Raw genomic sequence first — 24,799 nt, 5'->3', positions numbered from 1 at the left:
TTCGGGGGGGAAACATTATACTGTACTCGGAATTTTTCCATAAGTTTGAGATTGTTTCAAAAGTGAAAAAAAAGATTAGAGAAACAGACAAGAACCATATCATTAAAAATTCTGTGTGCCATGCTAAGCAGTTTAAATGTCATCCTGAAAGCTATCAGTAGTCATTGTAGGATACTAAGCAGGATGTTGACATGATCAAAGGATCGTGTTGTGAGTGTTTTTTAAAAGTCCTTCTACTAAACAAAGGTCCTGGATGTGGAGGATTCACAATATTTTCAGGTTAGCCACACATATAATAAAGAGGTTACAGGTTACTTAGCATTTAATGAAGAAACAAAAGCCTGATTAATAAAGTCAGTAATATCCAGGAATGTAATCCATTTAGACACGTTTAATACAGACAAGTCAATTAAGCCAGATGCACACAGAGGTTGAATAAAATCAGGATAACCCAAGAGCCGCTGTACTTAATTGGGATTACCACAGCAACACAGGCAAAAGAAACAAATATGATCACACTTAATCACAACCTCAAGCAATGGGACACAGTGATGCACTTCTGGAAAAAACTGTCAACTTAGCACACATCAGTCAGAAATGGAGTGACAAATTACAAAGGCATGCAGCAAAAGGCAGAAATAGAAATCACACTAGACTTGCAAATATTATTGTGGTTTTAACCATAAACTCTAGGAAAATCTTTATAAGTATGGAATATGGAGAAGCTTTATGATATCATATCACTGTGTCAGCTTCACCACATACCTGAGCTGTAAGTCTGTTTTTAAACGTTTCTTAGTTACGATCTTTGGTCAGGGCAAGGCCACAGTTAGCTAGCAATACAATCTCAAAATGGCACTTCAGACATTGTGGGCTTTTCCTACTCTTTTCAAACAAGTATTTTTTAAATTTTGGGACAGAACACTTCTAAGTAAATGCCCGGCTGCTTTTAATAACATTTGAGTCAACTCAGGGCATTAGCCATTCCCAGTAAACCAGATATTTAAGGGTGGAATTCTTGTTGTAGGAGGGAAACTACTTCGCTTTTACAAAATTCTCATAAAATCTAATGAGCTTTGCTCTATTTCACAGCCACAACAGTCTCTCTCTCTCTCAAATTCTGTACCAACTCAATGGTTAGCGAGGTAAGTGGATTAAAAAATGATCAAGCTCTTCTGAAAAATCACCAGGTTAGCAAAAGTACCTTTGCAGACCAGGAACTGCACTTATAAATATAAACTCAAAGGCATGTATCAAGTTTTACTCTCCTTTGTCTGTAAACACATACACACCCAATGCAGAACTCCACACTGACCATTAAATATTGCCGAATGGCTTCCAGGTGAAGCAAAGAGAAGTGCTAAAAAATGTTAAATATGAAAAGGATAAAGGCAAGTTATTCAAACCTCCGCCTGTGGAGTTTGGTATAAATTGTGATAATATTCAAAAAACAACGTGGTAGAAGAATTTAGTAACCACTTTTTGTCACATAAAGTGTGCAAAGGCTCTGACACTGCCTATGGATGCTTAGCGTACTACAGCATTTCCCAAACTCTGTCGGTTGTTCCTCATAAAAAGGGTTCCAAAGTCAAATGACTTAGGCAAATCCCAGGTAAAACAAGTTAAAGTTTCTGTACTGCCGAACTTTTGAAAACTATTACTATGATACTGTGCTTTGTAATATCCAAAGAGAGATGCAATAAAACGATTTCCCAATCTCACATATGCACTGAACTCTTAATTTTCAGAATGTTCATTTATATCTCTTGAAACATAGTTTAGGAAACACTAGTGTACAGTATTAATTTTCTTCATACTTACTGTCAGACCACAACATGCATTTAATGGGTGCTGCATAATCTTTAGTCCATAAAAAGTTCTAAGAGAATGACACAGGAATAATTTTTCATGATTATTTTAATCTTCTGAGTTGAGGTCTAGAAGTACCACTGATCTGCAGATTGGAGCTAAATATAAAAATAAAACATAACTAGCTATTTCATAATAGTTTCTGTTGGTTATAGAAAGAATTGGCATTGACTTAACATTTAGTGAAAAATAACTGTTAATAACAACAAAATATTCCAATGCATAAATCTTATCCTAAAAGAAGGAATAAGATACTGCTGCATAGTCACACAGGGATAGACATCTCCAACACGAACATAATCTAATAAAATCTTATCAGTAAGATATAAATATGTTTGTTAATGGTGAAATAAAATTATTTACATCCTTTATTAGTACAGCTATACATTTCAACTGAACTTAACAAAAAAATAGCATTTTAGTTCTTCCTTTTATCATAAAGCTAGACAGAAACTTAAAAACAGAATAGGAAAAAAGCTGACAAAATACAACTATAAACCACCAGAAAAGGAAAAATCCTAAACCAACTTTCAACCTTTTGGCAAAATAAGCTATTACTAATATGTCTGTTTTTACAAATGATAAAACAACTAGAGAGGTTAAGCAACCTGCTTAAACCAACCAGCCAATAACGAAAGGAGTCAATCTGAACGCAAAGGCCTTCTCTTCACCAGTTTATATGTTTAGAACAGGAATCTTCCAGGTTGAGGTATTCCACCCGCAGATCTTCGTCATGGAAACTCTAAGTAGATCTAATTAAGCTTTATCACTATGAGTAGAGCAAACGGAATAGAAGGTGTTGTTTCATTGATTAAGCCTACGGTGATGTTTAAGTAATTTGAAATAAAACCTAAAGTTAACAAATGATTGCACGACTGAACTAATTCAGATGTATTCTTAAAAGATTGTTTTCATCCACATAAGTGGAACTTTCTAGCATAATTAGATTGGAGGTGAGACAAATAGCGTTGATGGGGAAGAACTGAAGAAAAAATAAATAGACATCAGAAGAGAGAGAAAAAAAGACTAATTTATTCCCCATAGGCTATTTGTCTCTAAATAATCAAGTTGACTTATCTTCTACTATAGTCATGTGTGGCTTAACGGCAGGGATACATTCTGAAAAAATGCATCACATGGTTTCATCATTGTGCAAACATCATAGAGTGACTTACACAAACCTAGATGGTATGGCCTACTACACACTTAGGCTGTATGGTACTAATCTTATGGGACCACTGTCATATATGTGGTCTGTCATTGACCAAAGCATCATTACACAGCGCATGACTGTATTATTATCTGCCACCCGAATACCCAGAATACAAGTTTACGGTAATGACAGAGTTCTAATTGCTCACACAGTGCCGAAAAAGCACCAATTATATATGGATTTCTCTTTAACAAAAGGATTGTATCTTCTGGTTTCCTAACATGTAAAATAGGTGCTGGCACTTGAAACCCATAGCTTCACAGATACAATGTTATAAATAATAGCAAAGTTCCCAACTAGTCCAAAAGTCTGAAACCTACAGCTTAACTAAAACATGTAACTTAAAAAATAACAATACTTAACACTATAATGGATTCCAAAATTGCATAAGTCCATGATCTTTTCCTCTTAAATATCATAATAAAATTGTTTCAGATAGACAATAGTTTTGCAACGTGTTACAATTATAGTAACTAAAGCTGCAAAAGATACAGTGAGAACTGCTGTGTTTATTGTGAATGCCTATACTTGAAAAGCAAGTTTAATAGAGCAAGAAAAGGTCACAAATAGAGACTGCTCAGTAATTTCAAGGACTTTAGGGGTTGAAAGCACTGGTTCATTTTTATATCTAATTTCACTTTATAGGGTGTTTTTCCTGGATATAATTGTTTACCAGCATCATTCTTACACCCCTCCGCCATGAGAAGGTTTAGCTTTCAGTTCACATGGCTATCACCCAGAAGACAATTAAAAGTCCACAACCACTAAGTAAAATACAACTTACTCAAATTTGGATTTTTTCTCCAAACCCCACAGTATCCCATAGTTTCCCTCAAAATTATCTCTTTCTAACCTGGATACAAGGAACACCATGACCTCATTCTGAGCATTGAGAGCATTTCTCAAAGGGTGCTCCATGGAACACTGGTTGCCAACCATCTTCTAGATACACTGGTCCCCCCTTATCCACAGGAGATACCTTAAGAACCCAAGTGGATGCCTGAAACCATGAATGGTACTGAACCCTATATATGCTATGTTTTTTCCTATACATACATACATACCCATGATAAAGTTTAATTTATAAATTAGGCACAGTAAGAGATTAACAATAAAATAGAACAATTATAACAATATACTGTAATAAAACACTTATGATGTGGTCTCTCTCAAAATATCTTATTGTTCCGTACTCATCCTTCTTCCTGTGATGATGTGAGATGATACAATGCCTACATGATGAGAGGAATACGCAGGTATTGCGACATAGTGTTAGGCTACTACTGACCTCTGACAATATGTCAAAAGAAGGATCATCAAACCATGAAAATGTCAATGGTTGAATGTCAGGAGCAAACAATGTCTACAGTTGATTGCGGGCAAGTAAAACTGTGGAAAGCAAAACCACGGATAAGGAGAAACTACTGTACTCAGCAAAAAAGATGACTCCATAACTATATAAACTTTAAAAATTTTAGAATAACTTGCAGTACTTTTAATGTTTAATTTTGTTTAAAATAGCTTCCCAAATTTATTTAGCCACATAAACCTTTCCCCCCTCACAAAAAACCTATTAATATCCCATAGATTTCCAGAACACATTTTGAAACTAGGGAGGGGACTATGGTGAATAAATTCTAATCCCAAAACAGAAGCAAACAGTTCATCTGAGGAAGAATTAAGGGGCAAATAGCAAGATTGGAAACTGGGGAGCCGGGTCTTTGTGCCTCCTGTTACCATGAAAGACAGAGTGCAGCTCTCCTATAACAGCAGAAAAAGCAGCACTAGAACAGGGGCAGGCGTGTTAGCCAACAGAGGGCTGGCCGTTCCCCGTCTACTAACTAAAAAAGCAGCGGACACCGCGGAGAGGAAGTGCGGAGCAACCAGCTGGGAAGAGCAATCCTGGAGCTCTGATCAGCATCGATGAGGAAGAAAATGAAATCCCCTAGATTTAGACAGGAGTTTTATACGCAATTAAAGACAGCCATACATGCACCTGGGATAACCTATACTTACAGTGTGGTCATTCAAAAACAAAAGTTGTTATAGAAAGAACTTCTTGACTCTGAAGATACAGGAAAAGCAGCTGAGCAACTGAGCTACTGAAAACTTCAAGTCACCCTCAATGGCAGTTTCACAACTAACAAGGGAACAGAAAATCTATGGAGTAAATCCTTCTCACCTACATCTATGCTAAAGTTCACGTGGAGTGATGGGGAGATAAAACAAAAAACTACTATCAATGTCTATAAGTCATGGTTACCCCTAATGTTCAACAAGCCGATACAACTCTGACAATCAATCAGTGGAAGTCAACATCCAAGAGTGCAAAGTCAGAAAAGGAAAAATGACAAAGGAAAAGGAAATGAACCATCAAAGATAATACAAAGGAGTGAAGTTAATTCTCCTGTCCATTAAGTTTTTTTAAATTAAAAACACCCAATCATTCACAGGTCAGCCTGAAGGAGCAACCCAGGAAAACTGCGCATTCACGCCCATTTTCTCCTTCTCTCTCTCTCCCATCCTCCCTCTCGCCTTCCAAGCATCTGGTCCCTACCTAAACTCCTTCTCTTCACTAAATTCTTCAGTCTGTCCCTAATCTTATCATGTGTGCTTTTTGAAAAAAGGCACTATGTCTATAACCTTTTCAGTGTTGACCAGTCAACATATTTTAGCTTCATTAATACCAGAGTTTCCAACTCTTGATCTCAACCTACAGAAACAAATACAAGAAAACACAAGAGTTTTGTATAACAATACTTATTCTTTCTACACATCATGTACTTGATATTTTCTATTCTACTCATTCAATTTTTTAAATGCTGGTTGGACTTAGGAAACAGATTTTTAAAACCTATCAAAATCAATAAGACGGAAAACAATGAGCTATACCAAATGAGAAAAGATTTTGGAAGAAATTTTTTGACTGCCATAGAAGAGTAGTGCAATAAAATATTAATTTGTACCAAGTTCAGTTCTTTTACTCTAAAATAGCCTAGGCTTACTGTGTAATATTAATCAAGTCCCAGGAATTATGGAACATTTCATAAAGTTTCCAACATATTACGCTGTTTGTTTTTATACTGCTATGTAAGGTATACCTTACATTTACATATGAAATAAACAAATTCCTAAAATTCTTTAAGTGTTAATCCTGACATCCCTGTTCTCACTCAGAGCAGTATGTTCTTAAAAAGGTGGGGAGGGGGGGAATAGAAGGGAGAGAAATGGAAAAATAATAGCCACCATTTATTCAGCATGCTTCTACCATGTGCCAGCATTGTGTTAGAACAGATAATTGCACTTATTCACTATCATTCTTAGAACAGACTAGACTATTAGGTGACTAATAGAAAGGAAACAAGTGTCCAACCTCTATTTCTGATGACGTTTATGTTGATCCTAATTGAGGAGTGAAATAAAGATAAATTTAATCATCCGTATTAAATGAACATTTTGATAATTTGGTATGACTAATAAAGTCTACTAAGGAAAAGCTTACAATGATGAATAGCAGAAGTGAAGAACAAAGTATCCTAGAAACGGTACAGATCCTTCTAATCAAGCCATCATCACCTCACTTTATTGACCCACACATGAAATAATGTGAAGGAGCTTTAAACTATTCTAATGAAAAGAAAAGTTTAAGCCACAGGACAAGTTTTTAATCATTCAGACTATTGTGTGTCCGTGTCTATACACTGAATAAACTATAAAATTAGTATTATTTAAGGATAATTTAAATGAAATGTTACAAAGTCCAAGATTCAGGAAGCATCAAAAAACAGTTATCCACATACAGACATCCTTGCATGTTTCTTTTGCCTTGAGTAATACTGTCTTACATGTATTTTTTAAGTAAATTGGTAAAGAATTCCCTAAAATTCCAATTTCCCATTTCAAAGTAGAGGGTAGCCAAATCAATGAATAATATACTCATTTGTCATTAGTAGCAAATTAGTTTATAATTTAAAAGTTACTTTTACTTCTACAACTCTACTATAACTTATTCAAACAACAGAGGCAAAACACAGTCTTTCAAATCATATTGGATATAACTGGAAAACATATACTATTAAATTTAAAAGTGACCTATGGCCTTAGGGCACTCTAATCCCTTTGCTCTATTGCTCTTTGGCTTAATCCTCTCTTCCTCTCTAGAGCTCTACTTATTTCCTCCTCAAGCCATCAGCACCAAGAGCAAGGAATGCTGCTGTAAAAAAAAAAAACAAAAAACATATCTGACTTTGAATTATCAACTTTCTTATCATCATGATACTGTAATGAACAAAACAATAAATGTACCAATTTAAGAGTGAAATGAACCATAACTAGGAATAAAGTGAAACTGATGGAAATGAAGCAAGGCAGACAGAAATCTTGGCTGACTCCCTTTTTAGAAGGAGCCTATCATCAGCATAAAAATACAGCACTTCTAGATGACACTTTCATTAACATAAACAGTCAAACACACGCAGACAGCATGTAACACAGAGTACTGAACTACTGCTCTCCTGTTGCAAATTTTGGGTATTTTAAAACTCAACCTAAAAATTGTATCATTTAAGGCAAATCTAAATGATCAGATTTAACCCCAACCAACAATCCCTGCAAATTTCCATCCCAGACCAAGGAAATTAATGTTTAAAAAATTAAATTGAGGTCAATTCATTATCTGGAAACCTCCTTAATCTAACTTGTTTTTTATATAATGTTAGGTAATAAGCACAAAACAGGACATTTCCCCAAAATGTAGTAATCAATTCATACACGGAGAACAGCTGGTCTACTTCAATACTTAAATGAAGAGACTGACATCCTCAAATAACCTAAATTCTCAAATAACTTAAAGATAGTAAATACTACTATTCATGCTACATCTCTTGACAGCTTTTCCATTCTTAACTTTCTCTTCTTCTGACTCAAATTTCTGTGGTTGCTAAGTCCCACTTTCAAGACCTCATACTCCAATTTAAAAATGCCTGAGACTCAACAGACACTGCCTAGCCCCAAAGCGTACAAAATAATTCCTTACAAATTCTAGTTTCTTGTTCTCAACTACTGAGAAACACAATAGTAGTTTACTTAAGAGACTGCACATTTTTGTTAAATCATATGAGACTTCTAAGAAGACAAAATATGAAGGATTCTACTAAAACTTAATTTACTTTAAATTCTGAAAAGTTCCTGGTTTAAAATTATTTAAAATATAGTAATAAAGTAAAATGTATTTGGCCAAATAGTTATTTGACTTTTGGCTTATTTGGCTTAAATTAAATATGTATAAACAAAGAGTTTTTTTATATAGATATAAGAAATAAAGTATAAGAAACATTTAGTGGAAAATATAAATTATTCTGAAAATACAGCAAAATATCTCATAGCATAAAACCACTATGTAAACTTTTAATAACCAAAAGGCAATTGAGGACATGATTTTCTCTTTTACCATAATTTTAAAATTATATTTACTACTGGTACATACAAAGAGTTCTCCCATCATTTTGCAGATGAGAAAGAATAGATATTAAATGACAGTCATGATCAGAGACTAAAGTGTCGCCATGGAGCCATAATGAAACTCTAAAAGTACCAAAACCTTTTAAGTCTTAAAAGGAAAAACAAAAACACTAAAAACTTTCTAAATATATGAAACATAGGATATAAAACTACATATGCTTTATAAAATATTTTACTCTACACATAATAATAAAAGACATACTCACAAAACCAGTACCAAAGTCAAAATCGTCTCACTCTTAAGAGAGAAGTCACTTGAAAGATGGTTTAGAAGTCTTACATTCCTAGTATGATTTTAAAAACCATCCTATTCACACGTATATACATATTTTTTAAAAACCTCATGACATCAAGTTGCTAGAAAACTTCTGATACTGGCAAGTTGAATAATTAAAGTCATCACGTGTAAGCAATCTTGGTGAGTAACTGACCTGACAAACTAATTTTTAATAAATTTCAAATCCAAAAAACAAAATAATCACCAACTGATTTTTACTTCAGGAAAATAAAGCTTTAGTTGGAAACAGAGGCATTTTAATATAAAAACTTCCCAACAAACTAAAATTATTAGTATTCCAAAGGTACAAAATGTATGTTTGGCAACTATCCTTCCAAAGCCAATGCACCAACAGGGTCTGGGTGATGGCGTGTATGCCCCCGAGGGAGGACTGCAGGATGTCCTAGGTGCTCACAGGTAACATCAGAAGCAGAACTTGAGCCAAGCCTTCAAGCTTGAAGGTCACGTGGAGCATTTGCCCTCATCAGTGATCTATTTCCCTACAGTAGGTTTTCTAAATCACATCTATATTTAGGAGGAAGACAAAAATCTAACCAGTTTAGATTTGAATTAAATTTAGAGTGAATTTAATTCTCAGGCGGAAGCTGCTCCCAAACACTCTCCATCAACTACTACGGCAAAAATCTTCAACTATTTATGTCATGCTATCTTACAAACATGACAATTTTTGGAAAGTCCATGTTTAGTAGTTTCCTTTGCTTGTACAATACGCAGATGAAATAAAACCCACTGATAACCACCTTCAAGTTCCTGTTGACCCAAGATATTTTAGGATCTCCTCCCATTTCAAGAGTGATTTCCCAAGTCTGGGAAGGAATGTTTCCACTAATAAATACCTTTCAGTTGAATGTCTGCCACACCGCCCGCCATACATTAGGCAACTGCGAGCAATAATCCACTTTGCCCATCACAGAGTTACTCAAAATCTCTTACTGCTGACCCAAAAACATAAGTTCCGCCCCATAAATTCCACATTAAATCAAGGCAACAATTGAGTAGCACGGTTTTACTCTTGGGAAAATATTTACCAAAAACGAGAAAATAAACCTTGAATAATTGGTGACTATTCTCTTATTGTATATACAGTATACTTAAACACATAACATATGGTATATGTATTTAAATATGTAATATAAGTATATGATATATATGCAATATATAATTACATACTCATTACACAGTAGAATTTACTCATAACTCTCTATAACAATTAAATCATAATGCCCAGCTAAAGAGAGTTTTTTAAACAATACAAACTTACCCCATTCCAGGTATTCAAGAATGTTCTTCTCTCTTCTCAATGGAGAATTATTGCATTCATCATAAAGGCAGATGAGGATATCCAGCAGCGTTTCCACACTGAAGCACTGCCCATTGGTCTGAGCGGGCCCATCCAAAATAAACTGCTCCAACTGCCTCAAACGCACTTCTCCAGACATGTTTGCTTCAATTTCTGCTGGTTTTCCTTTAAATTATTACTACGACTTTTACTATGACTAGCTGAACCTAAATTTTAAAAGGTGCGGTTTCAAAAATAAACCACTTGTTATTCCAACAACTGTCACGCAATGCCGGTGCTGAATTCAACATCCAGCACACCAGTCACCTCACTTAACTGAAGCGTCTTCAATCTCGCACATATACATATATTTTGCGGGAAAGTTACCATAAAATATATATTTAATACATTTTCTTAAAGCATAATACAATTAAGTCGTAAATTTAAATAAAATAATAATTAAAAGTACAACGAACTAAAGAGTCAATACTTTAAAAAAAAAAAACTCTTCTCCTTCATTCAAAATTCAACTCGTGCAACATAATCCTGAAACGAATCCGGTTGCATCATTAATGAATTAAGTCCGATCTGCATCAGCAATTCACTTCCCAGGAAGAAGGAAAATAGAAAAGGGAGGAAAACACCAGAATGTATATAAGGGGGAGGGAAAACCAAAAATTCTGCTGCAAATCCTCCCAACCACCACTGGGATAACGCGTCCGCGGCGACTCCTCCGGCGGGGACGGGAGGGGGCGAGGTCCCTGGAGCAGCCCCTCGGCTCGGAGCACGCCGAGTCGTGCCGGAGGCGGCTTTCCCTTTCTCCTCCCGAGGTCCTTCTGTTTAAGGCTTTGCAGGTAGTCCTGTTCCCAGCGGATTCGGGTGGAAACGCTTCATTTCTGTCCCCGCTCCTCCCGGGGCCTGGCTGGCGGCGCGGCCGCGGCTGGAGAGCGGGCTGCGGCGCACGGCTACTCGGCCGCCCGAGCCCGCTCCATGTCGGGGCGCCGCTCGGCCGGCCTGGGCCGCGCGGGCGCAGCGCCCGGGCTCCCCACACCCGCACCGCGGCCGCCCGCCGCGGCTCCCGACGCCCTGGCGCGGGGGGCGCCTCTCGGACTCAAAGGACACGGGCGGCGGCGGCGGCGGCGCGGGCTCCGGCGGCTCCTTCTCCCCCTTCTTCACACCCCCGGGCTAAGGGCATCTTTCCCCGGCGCGGAGGGAGGCGGCCGCGGCGCAGGAGGAGGGGTCGTGCGGCGGCGAGGAGCCGGAGGCTGCGGCAGCCCGGCTTGCAGCCACTCCCTTCCTCTGCCTCCCCCTCCCGCGCCCGCCCCGTCCTCTCGCGCTCGCGCCCTGGGCTCCGCGAGCTCCTCAGCCCCGCCGCTCGCGGGCGGAGGCTCGCCGCCGCGTCCACAGCCAATATGGCGGCGCCCGCCCCCCGCGCGAGCGCGCGCGGGCGCGCGCCACCTCCTGCCCCCGCGCGAGCGGCCGGCCGAGCCGGCTCGGCTCCCGCGGCCGCGCGAAGCGGAGCCCAGGCCCTGAGGGGGCGCGGGCGGCAGCACGCCGCACGCCGCGCGGGGAGGGTGGGCACCGCCTCGGCCGGCGGGGCTGCGGCGGCCGCAACGTGGAATGCGGGGATCCGGGAGGCCTGGCGGGCCGCGGCCGAGGAGGTGGGGCGGGCGGCGCGGGGCGCGGCTGGGAAGTGCGCCACCGCGGCGGCGCGGTCCCCGGGGCCCCGAGGACTCTGTCCGCATCGCCGAACGGGGCTTCTTCCTCGTCCTCGGGGCCACCACCTGTGTGGCACGTTTGTTCAGGGCGCCCGGGGCAGACGGCTTTAGGCTTCCGAGAGATCTGAAAAGCCGGTGCCGCTCTCGCCGCCCCTTACCTGCTCGCCACCCGCCCCCCAAATTCCGTTCTCGGGCGCTGCAGAGTAATACACAATTCCTGGGTGTCTGATTACACCACTGCTGTAGCACTTCCCAGGACAAACACAATGACAGGCTTGTATGCGTACCATCCAAGTCAGGAGTGTGTGTGCGCGAAGGACAGAATCCCCCATCTCTATTCCCAAAAGTTTCCCTAAACGGAGCACAGCGTTCTCTGCTCCGAACCTATCCTGGCTGCTGTATAGCCCCGGCCGAGGTTACCCTCTACAGGGGATTCCGCCGATGAAAGGAGTCAAGACAGCTCACCACTATCATCAGACCTACTGCCCCTGTTTGCGGACAAACGCACGCGCGCGTGCACACACACACACACACACACACACACACACGTGTAACCCAGTGACACAATGCAGAAACGGCAGCAAAGGCAAGTCATTCAGTAGCTACAGCCCCTGATGATGCGTTTAGGGCCTTCCAGATTTTTTCGAATCTTGGTTTTAGGAGACCTCCCATTACAAATTTCTCAAGGAAGGTCCCACATTTAAACGTATCACTAAACTGAGTCACTGAATTTCTGTCATTTCCTCTCAAAATTGCCATCTCCTTTGTAATCTTTCTCCAAAATACAATTATTTTATATTCCTTCCCTACACCCTGGGGCAGTTATGCTTTCTGTGTCAATGCCCACAATTGCGTCTTTTTGCATCTTAATGTGGAGCTGAGGATGGACTAGAAATGAAGGCTAAAAATGAAGGCTAACAGAAATTGTTCAAGTTGCTGTGATTCACAAAGACTGTGATTTTTTTTTTGTGAAATCTACACTTGTCAAGTCTACACTTGCCTAGCTTAAATAAGGACAGCATTATTTCCAGTGTGCTCTGACACACGAGTGACACTTCGACTCAGACAAAAGATAAATCATTTCTATCCATGGCATCTTTATATGTGTGTTGCCTAGTTATTAAAGTAATAGAAGAGCAAAAAGAAAAGTTTAATCCTAACACAGATAATAATCAATACTTTGGTGCTTATTGAGTCTTTTTTCCTAAGCATTTTTAACAAAAATGATACATAATAAAAGGCAGTTTTATAGCCTCCTGTTTTCACTTAGCAAGATATTATGGACATCTTTTCAGGTCAACAATTATTCTTCAACAACATGGTTTTTAATACAAAGCCAAGACATTTTAACACTTTCATTTGACCATGAGGTGAAGTAGCAAAGAAAGAAGCATTTTCTTCTGCTTTTATACCATAAAACTGGCTCCAAGATACCTACTTACCAAACTTGTAAGTAACTATAAAGAAGAGTTTAAAAGAGAGAACCTAAAACATGTTAGCTCTCAATAAACGCTAATTAACAATGGAAGTATGTGAGATAAAGATACTTTTTTTAACAAAAGAGTCAAGCTGCCAGTCCTCTCTCTACCTATTCTCTCAGCACTTGGGTACCACCCACGGTCCAGTCATTGATGGTGGCTTAGTAACCTTTTCTACATTATTTAGAGAGTAGAGGGGAGAACTTATTTTTATTTAAAAAAAAAAAAATACACAAAGAGAAGGAAGAAGGTTGAACCCAATCAATTTTGCTTGAATAATTCAAGCTCAGAGACTTAATAATTAGCTAGACACTAAACACATTGTGTGAGTGTTATTTTAAATGTTCCGCTTGAAGTGTGAACATGCTTGTTAATGAAACTGGTCTTAAGCCAAAGAAAGGGGCCGCCCCAGCAGCCCCACAGTGCTTGAAGTGCTCCTGCAAAACAGGAGTGCCACAGGCTGCTGGCAGGGTGTGCTTTGGGCAAAGATCCTGGAGGAGGTCTTTCTGAAAGTCTGTGTGGGGGCCTGGAGATTAGATGTATACCATTGCAAACATAATTTGCTTGAAATAATCAGAAAACGTTTTATGAAAGTGCTAGGAATTATTCTGACCTTTCAGAAAAGAAAGAGGACAGGAGAGGACAAAAAGATAGGAGAGTGAAAAGAAGAAGGACAGGACAGGAGTCGTTAAGCCTTGTCTCCAGTGCAAGCTCTCTTCACCTAATCCTCAATTCCGGCCTAAGTGCAGGAGAATCGATCCATCAATTAGTATTTATAACAACCAGCCCCACTCCTACTTGCTACGTCTTACTCCAGAATAACCAGAGGTTCTATGATGGAGAACAGGGCCAAAAGCCACGTGAGTGCCACAGCAGGGCTTGCTGCATATAGTACCATAGGGATATTTTACCACATCTCCTTTTCACCCAGCTAGCACAGCCTGGCCCTGCAAATGATTGACTTGGTTCAGGACCCTCTGAGGATAAAATGTCAGCAAGTGCTTGTCCTCACTTCACATCTGGCTCCTGATGAATAATACCAACTACAAAGGCTTATGTTCTGAAAAAGGGAGACTCTGTAAGCCTCCTTCACAGAACACTTACAGTGTGTAAACGCTGCCCCGAGCACTTTAAGCATATCCCTCGATTCAATCACATTAACCACATGAAGCAGAAAAATTACCATGTCCATATCGGAGATGAGGAAACTGAGGTTCGGAGAGCTTAGGTGACTTGTGAGTGACCACATGGCTAGCAAGTGACACAAGAGCTGGGGGTTAACAGCAGGCCTGTCTCATGCCTGCACCCCTGGTTTTAACCACTGTGCAAGTGAGGTCTGAAAGATTTGTGGAATTCCAACTCCTCTTTCCATATATCCACATGGCACATTCTCCCGCTCTGTTCAGGTCTCTGCTCAAACATCACTTCATCAGAGAGGCCTTCCCTGGATAAGCTATTATAAACAGCAGCCCTCCATCCTGCCGTTCTCTATCCATTTATCCTGTTTTTTCATAACATGTATGTACACGACATTATGAGTTTTTGTGGTTGTTTCTTTGAATGTTTTTTTATTGCCTGACTCAACTAGAATCTAAGCTCCATGAAGGTGGAAATGCTGTGTCATTCACCATCACTTAGTACCGGTGACCACGCTCCACTTTCTCCTAGGCTTTGTCTGTATCATATAAACTCCCTCAGAGAACCAGCAGCAGGCACTGTCTCTTCCTATCCAGGAAGGAAATGAAGAGGGCTTTTCCTGCTGAAAGAGGCCCTCTGTTGAGCTTCCGACCTCAGAGATTTTTACCCGAGAAGGTAATAACGCTACCCCTTCTCCAAGAGTTTGTTGATGACAGGTATGTCAAGTGCCCCAAGGAAATGGTGTCCAGAATCCTATCATCCTAACATTACAACTCCACAAATTCCTAACACATAAAGTAACAAAGACATTTTTCTTCTAGAAAGGTGGATAGTTTGTCTGCAAAATTTAACCATTAGAAAAAGAAAAACTTTAGATAGGTTATTAAGCTTGGGAAAATGAGATGTGAAAGATGTGAATGTCCTTTGCTGTACAATGGCCATCAAGCAGCAGTAATAACAGCTGACATTCATTGAGCACTTTCTATGTCAAGCACCAAACTAAGGACTTTACATTCATTGACTCCTCTTAACAACTCCATAGGGCAGAAACGTTTATTATTTCCCGTCTCAGTCAGCTCAGGCTACTATAGCAAATTACCACAGACTGGATGGCTTAAACAGCAAACATCGATTTCTCACAGTTCGAGAGGCTGGGGAGTCCAAGATTGTGGTGCTGGCCAATCCAGTTCTTGGTGAGGCACCGTTCGTGGTTTGCAGATGGCTCTCTTCTCATTGTACCTCATGTGGTGGAAAGCAGAGAGGGAGGAGGCAAGCTCTCACGTGTCTCTTCTTATGAGAGTACGAATCCCACTCATGAGGGCTCCACATGAAGACCTCACCTCCTGATACCATCACATTGGGGGTTGGGATTTGAACATATGAATTTTGGGGGCATACAAACATTCTGTCCATAACATTTCCATATAGAAAAACTAAGGACTAGAGAAGTCAAGTAACTTCCCACAGTTATAAAGCTGACAGGCAGTCAGGTCAGGATTTCAACCCATGAGATTCGTTCTAAACCCTGTGTGCTGAAATGCTTTGTTAACCTACCTCATTGCAAGCTAAGAGGAACCAAAATCAGTTAACTGATTAATGATTAGACAGCCCTACTTTCTAACCAAAAGAAGGGAAAACTAAAATGACTTCATTGTAATCTTGAAGCAGAGAAGACATTCTCTTATAGGAATTTTGGTTAATTGTTTTCCATATAAAGAAGAGCAAAACCAAGGAGAAGAGTTTCATTAAAATAGATTTATTTAATGGAGACAAAAAGGGAAACTCTTAATTATTAGGATGGGAAACCCCAAAATCAGACACAGAGAGAAATTGTGGAGTTGTGATCTCTGAAGGTGTTAAAAATGATCACTTCAATTTGATTTCAACAGTCATCTCTCTTGAATAGCATGGAATCCACCTGCCAGAAGGTAAGGGGGCCAGAACAGATGCGCTCTCCAGGCTCCATTCAGCAATAAGATTCAGTGCTTCCACACCAGTACGGGGGACTAATTAAACCCACAGTCATGCGGTAGAGCCAGCGATTATGTTTTAGAACAGACTGTGACCTCCCTCTGACCCAGAGGATAGCAGCATCAGCACTTACAAGCCAAATGAAATAAGGCACTGTCAGCAATGCTGCTTACAATAAAAAATATAACAATAATAGTAAAAAGCTATCAAGACATAAACCCACAAATAGGATGGTATCTGGAGTACCCCAGGCATTATGAGAATAAGGGAAATGGAAATTCAACAAAATTAAATCTGACATATCAAGAGGGGCTTTCCTCAAATAAGAAAGGTCCCTTACATTATAAAATATAAGCAAAAATGCATGAAGAAGATAAAATATAATATAGAAAACTTTGTAAGTATTAAAACTTGGGAGTCATTCCAACACCTTCCTCAGATACTCGCACGGCATAGGTCAGGATCAAAAGCCAGAGAATAATATTAGGGAGTGTGTTAAAAGAGACAAATTAAGTATTTTTCTTTACTGTAACATTAGATTTTCCTGTTCTTTGAAACATTGTTTCTCGTAGTGATAACATGCTATCTTATGTAAACAATTGATCGTTAGTGTATTATTTTCTCAGCAAGGAGCTGAGTTTTCTCTGAACCATCCACACCCTTTTGCTCACCCTGCCTTGTGAGAAGAGCATGATTTATTCAATGACTAGCCACAGTGCAAGGTACCAGGTAGCACTGTGGAGCAAATACTTTCTCTACATAAAAATAAATGGGCTAGGCAGTGATAAAACTGCTACTTCGTCCTTATTAGTACTTTTTATATTAAAGATGGAATTAACTACCTCACAAAAGTATTAACTAATCATTAAGAAGTACTAGAGCAACCATTCCCAATCTTTTTAAACTGTTATTAAGTTGTTTTGGTTCACTCATTCATTCATTCATCGATAGTCATTTACCAAGCCCCCAGTCGGCATCAGGAACAGAGTAAAAAGTGTAAGTGGATGACGGTCAACCTACATTGTGCAAATCCCCAAAGATATAAATTGTAAGCAAAGTTATCACAATATTGCTAATGTCTTTTTTGTTGGAAGAGGAAGAATGGTTTGTAGGAGGTGATGAAGCGGAGAAATTTCCCTGAGCAGTTGAATTAGAGTATACCTTTGGGTAAGCTTTGGATTATTCATAGAACAGAGCAGACAGAGGGGATTTTTTCCAAATAGGGAGCAAAGACCAACTTTAGTGCTGTGGAAAGCAAGGCAGGACAGAAGATCAGGCCCCTCCAGGAAGGGACAGAGGTACAGACAACCACATGCAAGCATGGCTAAATGAAACTTTGTGTGGGTAATTTAATATTCAAGTGGTCAGTTCCATGAGGACTGGATTGGGTGGAGCCACTTCTGAGAGGAGGCAGTGACAGTTGTCAGTGGGTGCTAATATTATAGATGAGGTGGTTCTTCCAGGTTAGCATGGCGCTGGTTCCTAAAAGAGGTGGGCAGAGGGTCTATAGGCAGGAACCCATGAGAGGGTCCAGGTCTCAGCCAACAAGGGATGGACTCTAGTTTCAGCAAGGAATTAAAACAGAAACCCAAAACCAAGATGCAGAGCCTGACATACAAGCTGACCAGATAGAATAGGAGTCAGGTAGAAGTTCTCCTAGGTGTCTGGGAACTAAATGTTACCTTGGGCCCATTAGACTCGAGGTGTAGAAGCAAAGGCTTATTCAAGATCTTGCCCCTTAATGGTCAGAGTGGTCAGTGCGCACTGAAAGGCCAGGCTTGCCCTACTCAGGGCCTGTATGGACTGGAGCCTGACAGTCATCACTGCTGGCATCTGGTTAGGACTAACACAGGCATGGACTGATGCCACCTGCCTAAACGATCTCCCTCACTGGCATACCCTGATGCCTACCACCTTCAAGAGTCTGACCATTACTTTGGGTTGAGGTCAAGTTGGGGAACATCTTTCACAAGCTAGGTACAATCTAAAGCTTAGATTGACCTGACCACCTGTGTGTGGATACTTATTACTTTGGGCACTGGAGCTAAAATTCAAATAATGATTTCTCCTTAATTGGCTGCTGTGGTGATATTCAGAGTGGAACCCGTGAAGGTTAAATAATACACTGTTGTGGAGCTCTGAACCATGGTTTAAAAGCAAATTAGCCTTTTAAAGGAAAGTCATTAGAAGAGATGGCCAAAGTGTAACATCCTCAGCCCAGCGAACAATCAGATAGTGATGATGTGCCATAATGACGCCTTAGATGGAGGCCGCTGACTGTCTCTTTCACACACACCTGCTCTCTCCTTCAGCAGAGAGAGAGAGCAAAAGAGAGAGAGAGAGCACTGACTGTAAGCCAGACGGTGCACTGGTTGCTTCCCAGCCTCTGTGAAGTTTGAGAAAACAAACAATTCTCTCTCTAGCTTTCTCTCCCTGTTTCTCCCTTACCCTCGCTTAGATCTCTGCCGATGTATCTTTCTGTAGCAATTTCTGTTTATCTCCTTCTTCCTCCTTTTCCTCTGCCTACCTTCTGCTCCGCCTTTATGTGCCCTTTCTCTTTTCTAGCCTTCTCCCATCTCTCTTTCCCTTTTTTCTCTCTTACCTTCCCGCTACCTTCTTGTCACTTAACTTTTCATAATAATAAATGAAAATATATTTCAAATATTTATTAGATACAACCAGTTGCTCAGTGGTGGGAAAAAGTATCCTTTCAAGGAAGCTCCTGTTAAGTGCATTACTTGAGACAAGTAACATGAAGTTAGCACTTATTAACACATTCCTAGAGATTTAGATGAACAACCTTACCTAGAAGAGACACGGCCGAAGGAAGAGAATGCCAGGTATGTAATTTTTTCTGGCCATTGGTGACAGGTAGAGGGATGAAGCCAAGGGCTATGCACGGGACACTCCATGAGGGCAGTGAGGAAGGATAAGGCAGAGCCAGCATTTAGTGCAGAGTCTGTCCTGAACACTTTTCTCACATCATTTCTTTGATCCTCACAACACCCCTATGAATTAAGCAGCATTATTATCTCCAGATGAGGAAACAGGTGTAGAAAGTCAGTGGCAGAGCTGGAACTGGGACCCAGGCTGTCAGATACCAAAGTCCATGGTGACAGAACAAAGGGAAACTTCACCAGCTTATTAGTTCTGCCTGTTAGAACAAAGCCAAGTCGTAAAAGGGAACCAGAGTAAGATATTCTGAGGGCTCACGGTCCCACTAGACTACTCCCGTTCAGCTTCGCACTTGCGGTCCCTAACAGTGTGCTGGCACAGACTGGGAGCTGAATAAGTGATTATGGAACGCATGAACAGGATTCAAAGCAGCAAGCACTGAAATTTCTGAACTGGAAAAATCATTATCTTACCCAATTCAGGAGTCATGCAGCCTCTGAGTAAACATTCCCAGGGACAACCCTCCTACAAAATAAGAGTCACAATTTGGCCACAGTTTTGACACAGCAGTTCAAGGCCTTAAGCTCTCATGTGTGCAGAGGCTTTAAAGTATTTTTCTAACACTCCCACTTTTGTAAAACTCCATCTGTCATTAATTCTTTAAAAATCACCAGCATGTAACATGAGTATACCTAACACTGCTGAACTGCACACTTAAAAATGGTTAAGATGGTAAATTTTATTTTGTGTGTTTTCACAATAACAAATTTTTACATCATCAGGATATAAGTATTTATGTATATGAAATACACATAATCATGAGATATATAGCATGAAATTTGGTGGCATGGACAAGAAAGGTATTCATTTTGTTTCAGAAAAGAATTAAAATCTAATGGATGACTAAGCAAGTCTGTTTGTCTGGAAACTTGATTCCTGGCTGTTAACTGTGCCGCATCCCCTGTTAGTACCATTCTTACATCTATTCTTTTGGAAGTTTTGGTAACTTATATTTTCTCTTCAGGCTTCTGTGCACATTAAACATAAGTTAAAATTTTCTACAGTAGTTATCTTACAATTCATTCAGTTTGATCATTTGTGTTTTAGCCTATTTATTTCACTGATATTTTTATTTGAGGATATTCATGCCTTAGGTGATCTATTTACTAAGATATTCTCCTCATGTGCTAGTACTTTGTCTGTATATTTAATCTATTTTGAGTTCTCACCTCTTTAGAAGGAACCTGTGATTAGCTTATACCAAGTCTGAAATGGAGAAGGAGTATTGTGCCTATTTTACTGATCATGAAACTAAATCTCAAAAGTGTAGTGTGCCTGAGATCTAGCAGCCGCAGCGGGAAGATGTTAAAGACGTGCCCATGACTTGGAAGACACTGCTGTGTTTCAGTCTATCGCAGCTGCCACACCCTCATCACGTGACCCGCTGGCTTTCCTGAGCCCCCGCTCAACAAATTCTTTATTAGCTTGGGATTTTTTAATGCTAATGTAGGAAATTTTATTTATGGGAAGAGGAGAATAACATGTTTTGAAATGTGTTTATCTGCATTTAGGATGACAGAGGAATAAAACTATCATAATGCAGAATTCCTCGAAATGTGGAGTTGAAAGTTCTCCTCAGGATCGTTTCACAGACCCGGTGCAGGAACCACAAGCCTCTGCCTAGAGACCCCAGGGATAAGGATCTTACTGCTTTTCCAGGTTGTGTTTATTGCTAGATAAGTCTACTTTTATGAATAATAAGTAGTATATTGTACCAGTTAGCAATTGCTGTTGTTGCATAACAGATCACTTAAAAAGATAGTGGCTTAATGCAACCATTTGTATGGCTCATGACACTAGAGACAGCGGTTTAGGCTCCGCTTAGCAGCTCTTCCACTAGGTTCCTTCCTGCCTCTGCGGCCAGCTACAGATCAGTTTTGTCAGTCTTGGGTGGGCTCTCACACACATCTAGAGTCTCAGCTGGCTCAGCTCTGGTCCACATGGTCTCACATTCTCCAGCGGGCCAGACTGGACTTGTTCACGTGGCAAAGACAGGAGTCCCAATAGAGCAAGAAGAAACACACAAGGCCTCTGAAAGCCTGGGGTTGGAATTGGCACACCATCACTTTTGCCATGTTGTATTGGCCAAAGCAAAATCCCAAGTCCAGCCTAGATTCAGAGAGTGGGAAAATGGACTTTGCCTCTGATTGGAAGCAGATGCATTATGAAGGGCATGAATATATGGAAGAATGAACATTTGTGACCACTTTTGTGTCCACCTACCACATCCACTCAGCCCTCTGTCTGTAGGTTCCACATTGCAGATTCAACCAACTGTGGATTGAAAGGCCTAGGATGCTTGCATCTGTGCTCAACATATACAGACTTCTTTTTCTTATCATTATTCCCTAAAGAATATGGTAACAAATATTTACATAGCATTTCAATTGTATTAGGTATTATAAGTAATCTAGAGGGGCCAGCCCAGTGGCGCAGCGGTTAAGCTTGCCTGTTCCGCCTCCGCGGCCCGGGGTTCACCAGTTCAGATCCCGGGTGCAGACATGGCACCGCTTGGCACGCCATGCTGTGGCAGGTGTCCCACGTATAAAGTAGAGGAAGATGGGCACGGATGTTAGCTCAGGACCAGTCTTCCTCAGCAAAAAGAGGAGGATTGGCAGCAGATGTTAGCCCAGGGCTAATATTCCTCAAAAAAAATTTTTTAATAAATAAATAAAAAATAAAATTAAAAATAATAATAAGTAATCTAGAGATGATTTAAAGTCTAAGGGGCATATGCTTAGGTTATATGCAAATACTATAACATTTTATATAAGGGACTTGAGCATCTACAGATTTGGGGGCAAGGGGACATGTCCTGGAACCAGTCCCCCATGGATATGGGGGAATGACCACATATCATAAGAATTGCATTTAGGAAGTGTTGGGTATGATATTAAGGATATAAGAGATGATATCTAAAATGTCAAAAGGACAGCCAGTAGGGCATGGACACTAAACATCCAGAATGGATGACACCTGTAAACAATAGATAAGGCCATATTAATGTGTACCAACTGACCTGAAAGATGTGATATTCAGGATGATATTTGTCTAAAAAGCCAGGAATACTCAAATTCTATGCTTGTGCATCAGATTCCCAGGATATATATGCTCAAAAGATATAGCAAAGTACCTTATCATTGGCTGGAGCTTCGGTCCCAACTTCTAGCAAAGAACTCAGGTTAAATCTGAGTAGCCTCAAACATAGTAGGCCCAAAGCCCTTCTCTGTGTTTTCCTACTGGAAGCATGAACGTGAGTCTCAGATCTGTTCACGCCTCTGCATGGACAAGTCATATCCACTGGCTGTGAAGCGAAAGGTCCAACGGGAGAGACAGTAAAAGAGACGGTTTGCCTCAAAGCCCAAACGTGTCTACCTCAGGCCTTCTCAGACCAGGGCAGAGGCACAGGACTTCTCAGAGGAGTCACCAAATGGGGAGGGGAAAAAAGATGAAGTGGTGAGTGTGTATCACTCTGGCTGCATCACCCTTTGGCGAGGGCTGCGAGAGCCCTGGGTGAGTCTCCACCCGGGAGGAGATTCTCACTTCTCTGACTTTCCAGAGCGAGGAGTCCAGAAGGGAATCCATCCTTGTATACCAAACATTTCAGCTCAGCACACTGATTCCATCCACTGATAGAGAGTGGCCAGTAAGTTATCCTTAAGCCTGTGTGTCTAAACCAAAGCCTGGCCTTTCAGGAATCGCTGCGAATTTACCTTAAAAATTAAGTTAGCATAAAGTGTCTCTGTCCACTGTACTCATGTGTATCACTTGGGATTTTGTGGTTGCAAGCAACAGAAACCAATGCTAACTTAAGAACTTTGCTGGAAGCTTATGAGACAGCTCACAAAATCAAAGGAAAGGCAGAACGACCAGGACAGCTGTAGGATCTGGGCAGCAAGAACTAATGGTCGCTTCTTCCAGGCCAATGGCAGGATAAATCAGCCCCAACATTTTTGATCCTTGTATCACATGATGCAAAAACGAAATATCAGGAAAACAACGTCTAGATGACCTAGTCTGATTGTGTGCTCATCTACTGGACAGAGAAAGACATGGCATCTAACAAAGGACTGATTTGGGGAGGGGAGACTGGCTTCTCATTTTCCAAAAGAATAGGAAAGGTTGTGGGGCCATCCAAAACAGTCCACTGTCACATCACAGCCACAGCATCATTAAAGTACCAAGTGAAGGCATGCATCAAGGGTAAGGTGGCCTGGGGACTGCAGTGTGTAACAGGCCAACAGGCCACCTCAGAAAAATGGGTTAAGTTGGAGCAGTCTATAGGGATAGTTGAGAAATCCAGTAAATATGCATAACATAGTTGTTCTAAAGATGTACCTGGGACTTGTTTTGAGCAGGTATCGTAAGACATACAGACATGAAAATGACTGCCATGAAGGAAGAAGTTTTTTTATTATACTCACAATCCACTAGAAATAGGAGGCCTGCCGTGTCACATCACGCCATGCAGGGCCACGCAGGCAAGCACCAAAGCAAGACGAGCAGGCAGAGAGAGAGGGGAACAGCGGACAGGCGCTTATACTGCAGTTTACACAGAAAGGAATAAGAAAGCAAGGTCAGCAAGCAGTACAAACTTGTGATTGGATAGTTTGAATAATTTTGGCAGGCAGTGGGCTGTAGGGATCATGCCCAATTGTCCAGTACCTGGCCCTGTGATGATTAAGGCAGGAGATAGTGTCTCAGAGTGAAGAAGTGTGATAAAAGGAAAAGGGGGAAAGGGGGACGGTCTGCATAGCCAGTATGCTAGCTGGCAAGTTGTTTGTTTATCTCTAGGAATTAGTTAACCCTAGGAGTGGCAGTTCCCCAGGTCTGCAAGGCCCCAAATGCCAGAGCATCAAGAATATAGAAAGTCAGGGCCAGCCCTGTGGCCTAGTGTTTAAATTCAGTACACTCTGCTTCGGCGGCCCAGGTTTGCTGTTCAGATCCCAGGCACAGGCCTGTACCACTCCTCAGCCATGCTGAGGCGGTGACCCATGTACAAAATAGAGGAAATTGGCACAGATGTTAGCTCAGAAAAAAAAGGAAGATTGGTGACAGATGTTAGCTTAGGGCGAATCTTCCTCAGCAAAAGAAAAAGAATACAGAAAGTCAGAAAACATAGTCTATGAAGCTGTATTCTTTGGGCAGACGTGAAGACATACAAAGATAATAAATGATAGAAAGGGTAGCATGAAGCCTACAGAGACCCATTCTAGTCTCATTTTACTGACCATCCAACATGCTACAGACACAGTCTGCTGAGTCTCCTTCCACCCTTCCGGCTCCTGTTCCTTTCCTCTAGCCTTGTTTACCATTCCCTAACTCCAGGGTTTATCAAAACAGTTAAGAAAGCTACAAATG

At 40.8% G+C, this 24,799-nt stretch overlaps 2 protein-coding genes across 13 annotated transcripts in view; one reads left to right on the top strand and one right to left on the bottom strand.

Moving 5' to 3' along the window:
- The window catches only part of CDC42BPA (CDC42 binding protein kinase alpha), a 312,972-nt gene extending 302,205 nt beyond the window's left edge, over positions 1–10,767 (bottom strand). For all 12 annotated transcript variants that reach the window (XM_046678634.1, XM_046678632.1, XM_046678638.1 and 9 more), the window contains exon 1: positions 10,162–10,767. In XM_046678634.1, the coding sequence (XP_046534590.1) occupies positions 10,162–10,339 (178 nt within the window). In that variant the 5' untranslated portion in view covers positions 10,340–10,767. The remainder of the gene's footprint in view (positions 1–10,161) is intronic.
- LOC124248156 (translation initiation factor IF-2-like) lies at positions 10,469–12,008 on the top strand. Its single transcript, XM_046678010.1, has 2 exons — positions 10,469–10,493; positions 10,777–12,008. The coding sequence occupies exons 1-2, from the start codon at positions 10,469–10,471 to the stop codon at positions 12,006–12,008; spliced, it is 1,257 nt and encodes a 418-aa protein (XP_046533966.1).
- Positions 12,009–24,799: the final 12,791 nt, after the last annotated feature.

Source organism: Equus quagga, chromosome 12, assembly GCF_021613505.1.
Source record: "Equus quagga isolate Etosha38 chromosome 12, UCLA_HA_Equagga_1.0, whole genome shotgun sequence".
In the NCBI taxonomy this organism is placed as follows: Eukaryota; Metazoa; Chordata; class Mammalia; order Perissodactyla; family Equidae; genus Equus; species Equus quagga.
This window is presented reverse-complemented; position numbering and strand designations above follow the sequence as displayed.